Source organism: Nicotiana tomentosiformis, chromosome 3 (genome assembly GCF_000390325.3).
Source record: "Nicotiana tomentosiformis chromosome 3, ASM39032v3, whole genome shotgun sequence".
Taxonomy (NCBI): Eukaryota; Viridiplantae; Streptophyta; class Magnoliopsida; order Solanales; family Solanaceae; genus Nicotiana; species Nicotiana tomentosiformis.
Window position 1 is genome coordinate 3,521,639 of NC_090814.1, and position 7,836 is coordinate 3,529,474.

The 7,836-nt window shown below is 32.0% G+C and overlaps 1 protein-coding gene across 2 annotated transcripts; it reads right to left on the minus strand.

Moving 5' to 3' along the window:
- Window positions 1–447: 447 nt before the first annotated feature.
- Window positions 448–3,644, minus strand: LOC104094493 (uncharacterized). 2 transcript variants are annotated; one of them, XM_070196668.1, is made up of 7 exons: window positions 3,349–3,644; window positions 3,100–3,196; window positions 2,724–3,010; window positions 2,502–2,637; window positions 1,567–2,006; window positions 924–974; window positions 448–849 (listed from the first exon to the last, which is right to left on the minus strand). In XM_070196668.1, the coding sequence occupies exons 5-7, from the start codon at window positions 1,663–1,665 to the stop codon at window positions 691–693; spliced, it is 309 nt and encodes a 102-aa protein (XP_070052769.1). In that variant the 5' UTR covers window positions 1,666–2,006; window positions 2,502–2,637; window positions 2,724–3,010; window positions 3,100–3,196; window positions 3,349–3,644; the 3' UTR covers window positions 448–690. The 2 variants fall into 2 exon arrangements, 1 of the variants encoding a protein (XP_070052769.1); XR_011414555.1 differs by lacking the exon at window positions 924–974 and having other exon boundaries at window positions 698–849; window positions 3,100–3,644.
- Window positions 3,645–7,836: the final 4,192 nt, after the last annotated feature.

The following is a 7,836-nucleotide window of genomic DNA, read 5'->3' on the forward strand; positions in this document are numbered from 1 at the left end:
CTAGTGAAACAATGAGAATATTTGTACAAACAATGAGAAGCACTTTTATAAGGGCGCCTTGAATGGAACTATACATGTTGCTGCTGGAAGAGTTAGAGCAAGCCTTTCATATTTACCCCCATCCAAACTACATGGAGTATCTTCAGGGATTATCGAGATGTTTATCTGATTTAAACAATGTACATCACAATGAGACTTCAATATCTCATACATAAAGGTTACACTCTAGGAACCTTTTTCCCATATTACTATACTGGAGATGTTGTGGCTTAGAGGCTGGAACATCGATTCATGTTTTTCATTTTATTGGACTTCAATATGTCATACACAAAATATATATAAGAAGTTTGAAGTCTCACAAACACAAGTAGATATAGAAATCTTAATTACACAAAGATATTTATTCAGTACTTAATTCATTCACTTAACTCACATATAATATTCATAAGTTCCTTCTCATCATTCTTTGATGATATAATAGCATAAACGTTCGCATACGATATTTCAAAAATATCCAATAGCTCTTCTAATATAAATAAAGTTCACATCACAAAGAGTGAACTAATTTCAGATATTAAATCATGATTCTAAATGGTAGAAACCAAATAAAACTACTTCTCCTTCGTACCAAAGTACTTGCTAATGCAATTGTACGAATAATGTCATTTAAAATGAAGTAAATGCAGCCATTCAAGGATTTTTCTCCTGTTTAATCACTCTTTTAATCTTGTTACTTGAAAATTGTGCAAGATCATCATCAACTTCTACTACATATGTTCCATCCTCTTCTCTACTTCTCTTGGCAGGGGTCTTTGCAGGAGAAGTCATCTCATTATCAGTCATTGAATCCTACAAAGGAAAAATAAATTATTTGAACCATATTGTAGATGAGAAGCTATACAGGCAAAATTTGAATTATTCACCTTGAAAGTTGTGTCTGCATCAGTGACTTGTTCACAATTGAAATCAGGGTCCTATTAAGAAAATAATAACATAAATAATTTAAACTTGATAATCGATTATATAAAATCAAAGGGAAAATTGGCATATTATGAAGTATTTGAGTAACGATCACATACAGTTTAACAACATTATAAACTTTCGCATGCACTTTAATGTTGGAGCTCTTAACAGTCACTTTAAACATGACTTTTTTGTCAAGAATATCAAACAACTCCACTGGATAAGAACACTCATCAACATCACTAAAGTCTAAGACCGAATTAGTGTTAGAAGTGCTAAAACACAATAAGAAATAAAATAAAAAGTACATCGATTAAACCATACCTTAAATCATTAGCCTACTTTTCATTCTGGTAGAGTGCATTATGTCGTTTTTATATCATTTGTCTACATGCGATTGTTGCTGCCAAAAAATGGCAAAGGGAATGGTATAAAAATAATAATGGAGCTCTTCCTTTTGAGTGATATAACAAATGGGCAGTTCCAATAAATATAAGGGTGTATTGGAGGTTCGAGTTAATTTTTACTCCAATTTTGCAAATATACCATATTTACCTTAATTGAAAAAATATACTAACAATAAAAATAAAATAAAAAACATACTTCTATTGAACTTTCATTTAACTCATTAGCAGACTTCCCAATGAGCTTTGTTGCTTCACGATCCCAAAGCAACAAAGATATAAAGCCAGTGCGATCCATTACTTGCACTTGAAACTTGCGCCTGAAAAATACGTTTAGAACAAGAAATTTAAACTTAAGTTATATTTAATTTTTTAAGTAAATAGAGAATCTTATCAAACCTATAAATGGCGGAACTATCAGGCAGTCACATTTCTTGCAGTGAAATTTATTTCCAATTTTATCAACCTTCTTCGAGCATCTCTTGCTCCCCAAATATGACCATTCTTTTTTAAATTGCAGATTCACTACAGTCGCAACAATCCAAAATTGTCCTTCTTGAAAAGAAGAATTAAAGTTGTAGCAATGTATCTTGCAAATTTGATTGTTGGAATATCAATGTAAATGCCAAGGAGCATAAGCTGTAAAAATTCCATTATATCCCATTAAAAGATGATGTCCAAAACCAAATAGATAAGCATAGATATTCAATTAGTTTCACTTATTTAGTCTTATTAATTTTATATCCTGAGATTATAAAGGTTTTGTATCATTACATTCCACTAAATGATGATGTTCAAAACCAAATAAATAAGCAGCAGTAAGCATCCAGATTCAATTAGTTTCATTTATGTGCTTATAAATTTGTTGATCTGAGATTATGAGATTTAGTACCATTTTACAATATTAGAATAATAAAAGAGACGTGCATAAAAGCATGTCACATCAACAGAAGCATTTAGGATTTTACTCTGAAGTTTCGGATTGTGAAATGCTCATAAACTTATGTTACATGTATTCTAAAAAATACATATGTGCACATTTGAGAAAACAAAATGGTGTTTTAGATCCAATAATGTTATACATGCACAACATAACATAAATTAAATACTAAAGGAGTTTAACACTTTAATTACCTCCATACAATCGACCAATTCTTTAATAGTCTTAACTCCTACAATTCCAGCAGCCAACTCATCATAACCAGAATTACTACGCTAAGAAGGTATATGACTGATTCTGGAAGAGTTAGCTTCATTCTCACTTGCCAATCTGCATTTACGCAAGGTTGTATTAGTTCTAACTATAAAAAATAATTTTTTAGCATCCACACAAACTTAATTTTTCAAATAACTAACCTGGACTTAAATTCAACAGCTTGAGGAAGATCTGGATTAATCCAGAGCTTTGAGGCATGCCAAGTATTACGCATATAATATTTGCCTATATATAACATTAGTTTCAGAACCAAAAAATTAACATAAAATAAATCTCCCATGTCATCAAGACAATTGAAATATCTTGAAATTTGTGAGCTTTTATCAGCTGCATAACTACTATGATTGGTTGATGGGGTAATCCCTCCAAATGTGGCAAGATCTGGTCTACGAATTCTCCCTAAAATGTTGCCAAAATATTATTCCTCCTACCTAAATTATATAAAAACTTAATCAAATTGCGATAAGTAATCTTGTTAAAATAAATAACAAAGTAAAGTCATAAACGCAATCTTACTCATGATCTTCAAGTTCTACATTCATAAAAGTGTTGGTCTTATCACCTTGGTTATGTGATTCTACTTCACCATAGCTTACAACCTCTCCTATGACATCTATAATATTTTTAAAAAATAGTCACGACAAAGTTGATAAGACATTCAAATAAAAGAACTGCGAAAAGAATACTTACCGAAGAGTTCACTTTCATCAACATCAAGTTTATTTACCAAATACTCATAAGGTCTTAAGTCGAAGATACTCATACCCAAAAACTGTTCATGTGATTCCTCTACAGTCGTCCTATGAGTAAATGCCAACTTCAATTTATGCCGCGTGTATTTAAGTTTCATATTATTTGGTCCAATCACAAAGTTTTTCATAAAGTACAAACCCAATCCCTCTATCTTTGGTTTGAACATACGTATAAGAGACCGACAGACAGTCACATGAATCTGATCGCCCTATAAACAAACAATTTATAAATAATATTGAGTCAGGCAAATACTCAGTTGTACAGTGTTGTCTCAAATTATATTAAACAATCCAGCACTAATGGGTAAACCAAAAGGTTATTGATTCCAATACTTTTGTACTTTGGCATGAACGATTAGGACTTCCTTCATCAATTATGATGAGATAGAATTATAGAAAATTCAAATGGATATCCATTAAAGAATTTAAAGATTCTTTTTTAATATTTAATTTTTTTGCACTTCTTGTTATCCAGGAAAGTTAATTATTAGATCATCATCAACAAAGGTTGGGATTGATTCCCCTGCATTTTTGGACCGTATACATGAGGATATTTGTGGACCTATTCACCCATCTAGTGGATCGTTTAGATATTTTATGGTCTTAATAGATGCATCTTCTAGATGGTCTTATGTGTTCCTATTGTCATCTCGCAATCTGGCATTTGCAAAATTAGTGGCACAAATATTTTGATTACGGACACAGTTTTTCGATAATCCAATTAAGTCTATTCGACTTGATAATGATGTTGAGTTTTCATCCCAAGCATTTAATGGTTATTGCTTATCAATTGGGATAAAAGTGAAACATTTTATAGCTCATGTTCATACTCAAAAAGGCCGTGCAAGATCTTTGATTAAATGTCTGTAATTGATAGCAAGACTGTTACTCATGAAAATGAGGTTTCCCACTTTCTTTTGGGGTCATGCCATTTTACATGCGGCAATGCTAGTTCGTCTCACACCGAAAAATAATCATAAATATTCCCCATTAAAATTAATTTTGGGTCATGAACCTAATATATCTCATTTAAGAATTTTTGGATGCGCAGTATATGTGCCTGTAGCACAGCCATGTCACACCAAGATGGGTCCCCAAAAAGGATTACGCATATATATTGGGTTTCAATCGCCCTTCATTATTCGCTACCTCGAAACATTAACGGGAGATTTGTTCACTGCTCAATTTGCAGATTGTCGATTTGATGAGATATTTTTTCCAAAATCAGGGGGAGAAACTAGTGAAATCAAACGGAAAATTTTGTGAAAAAATCCATCATTGTCTCATCATAATCCACGTGCTTCTATTTGTGAAAAAGATGAACATACGATTATTTATTTGCAGAAAATAGCAAATCAAATGTCATACGTATTTACTAATCTAAAAAGAATAACAAAACCACATATCCCTGCAGAGAATGTTCCAATCTGTATTGATGTCCCAATTGAAAAATCTTCTAGTGTCATAGTTAATGAATCAAAAGCATACCTAAAGCATGGCAGACCCTTAGGTTCTAAGGATTTAAATCCTAGAAAAGAAAAATAAATGATCAAGATGGCACTACGAAAAAGTCTCATAAAGAAATCTATGATTTAACTAATCTTGAGATTCATGAGGAAATCACTCAGCCTGAGACTCAAGAAAATAAAGAACTATCAATAAACCCAATCAATATTGAGATAAATTTAAATCGATTGGATAGAGTGGAGGATTATGTCTTTGCATATAATGTTGCATCTAGCACTATGCAACATAGTGGAGATCTTGAACCTTAATTTGTTAGAGAATGTCGACAAAGACGTGATTGGCCAAAATGGTAAGAAGCAATCAAATCAGAGTTGAATTCACTTGCAAAATGTGAAGTTTTTAGGCCTATAATCCAAACACCTAATGGTGTTAAGCATGTTGGCTATAAATGGGTCTTTGTACGCAAGAAGAATGAGAAAATGAGGTACAAAGATATAAGACACACCTTGTTGCACATGGATTTTTACAAAGGCTTGGTGTCGATTAAGAAGAGACATATTCACCTGTTATGGATGCAATAACGTTTCGTTATCTCATTAGTTTTGTTATCCATTAAAAGCTTGACATGCATTTAGTGATGTGATTACAGCCTACCTTTATGGCTCACTTGATAATGAGATATACATGAAAATTTTCGAAGGATTTAAAATGCCCGACGCACATAATTCAAAGTTTGGAAAAATATTTTCAATTAAATTTCAGAGATCTTTGTATGGTCTAAAGCAATCAGAAAGAATGTGGTATAACCGCCTTAGTGAGTATTTATTAAAGAAAGATTATATAAATGATGTCATTTGTCCATGTGCTTTTATAAAGAAAACAACATCGAGTTTGTTGTACTTGTTGTATATGTTGATGACATAAAGCTTATTGGAACTCCCATAGAACTCCAAAAGGCAATTGATTATATAAAGAAGGAATTCAAGATGAAAGATCTCGGAAAGACAAAATTATGTCTCGATTTGCAAATTGAACATTTAACAAATGGAATTTTTGTTCATCAATCTGCCTACACAAAAAGAGTATTGAAACGGTTTTACTTGGATGGAGCACATCCGTTAAGTACCATGATGGTTGTTAGATCACTTAATGTGAATAAGGATCCGTTTCAACCTAAAAAAAAGAATGAAGAGCTTCTTGGTCTTGAAGTACCATATCTTAGTGCAATTGGTGTACTAATGTATCTTGCTAATACTACAAGACCTGACATAACTTTTTTAGTTAATGTTTTAGCAAGATATAGCTCTACTCCTACAAGGAGACATTGGAATGGAATCAAACACATATTACGGTATCTAAATAGAACTACCGATATAGGCTTATTTTATGACAATGATTGCAGTCCCGATCTTGTTGTTTATGCCGATGTTGGGTATTTATCTGACCCACACAAGGCTCAATCTCAAATAAGCTATGTGTTTACATGTGGAGGCACTGCCGTATCTTGGCGATTGACTAAGCAATCAATCGTGGCTACTTCATCTAATCATGCTTAGATAATTGCTATTCATGAAGCAAGTCGAGAATGTGTGTGGTTGAGGTCTATAATACATCTTATTCGAGAAAATGTGGTTTGAAATGTGACAATCTAGCCACGATTTTGTATGAAGACAATGCAACATGCATATCCCAATTGAAGGGAGGATTCATAAAAGGGGATAGGACAAAGCACATTTCACCAAAGTTATTTTTCACACATGATATTCAGAAGAATGGTGATATTAATGTGCAACAGATTCGTTCAAGTGATAATATGGCTGATTTGTTCACCGAATTTTTACCAACGTCAACCTTCAAGAAGCTAGTGTACAAGATTGGGATGCGAAGGCTCAATGCTCTCATCAGGAGGCGTTAATACGCGTTGTATTCTTTTTCCCTTAGAAGATTTTGTCCCACTAGATTTTCCTTGCAAGGTTTCTAATGAGGCAGCCAAAAGACGTATTTTTAAACATGTGTACTTTTTTTTTCCTTCACCAGGATTTTTTCCCTCTAGGTTTTTATTTTAGTTAAGGTTTTAACGAGGCACATTATCTATTGAATAGATATTCAAGGAGAATTATTATAAATAGAATTGTATTCTAGGTTAATGTTTATCTTTTAGAGAGTTTGTTACTTTGTGGCTAAGTCACTTTTTCCCTATAAATATGGGGTTTTATCACATTGTAATTCATCTCAAAATCTTCTCCCTTTCTTTCTTTGCAATATTCTTCCTTTCCTTTATTGTTTTATTTCAATTATCTATATATTGTGTGTGTCTACTAAACAGAAAAACGATGACAGGTGAAATGCCCCCCTAATTTAAAAGGAAGAAAAAGGAAAAGAAAAGAAGAAAATAGAAACGTTTGAACGAATACAATGAAGAGAATTGTTGGACCAGTTATTATTTATGCATGCTCTACAGAATTAGTTCATACGATGTATTTTAACTGGGTTTGGAAATGGCCGCAGCGCTTCTTTTGTATAGATTGTAGGATAAGGACCAAATATACTTCTGTACATTCGAAAAAAGTTTAAATATACCCTTCGTTATACTATGAGTCTAAATATACCCATGCCGCTATATTTTGGGTTCAAATATACCTTTCATTTAAACGGAGGGACACGTATCATTGTCCTGTTGGTCAATTCTAAATATCTCCCAATTAATTAAAAAGACACATACTCATACCCGAAATATTTGTAAAAATTATTTTAAAAAAACTGAAAAATAGTTTTTTATAAAAACTGAAGAAAAGAACAACAAAATATTTTCATTTTTAAATACTAATGCACCTGTAGTCCACTGCTTTAGAAAAGTCTTTATTTTTCAGTTTTTAAAACAAAATCTCTTTTTTTTTAATTTTAGTTTTTACAAAAAAAATTGCTTTAAAAAAACTGAAAAAACTAAAGAATATTTTTCTGTAAAAACTGGAAAAAAAAATCAAGAAAATATTTTTGTTTTTTAAAAATTAATGCACTTGTAGTCCACTGCTTT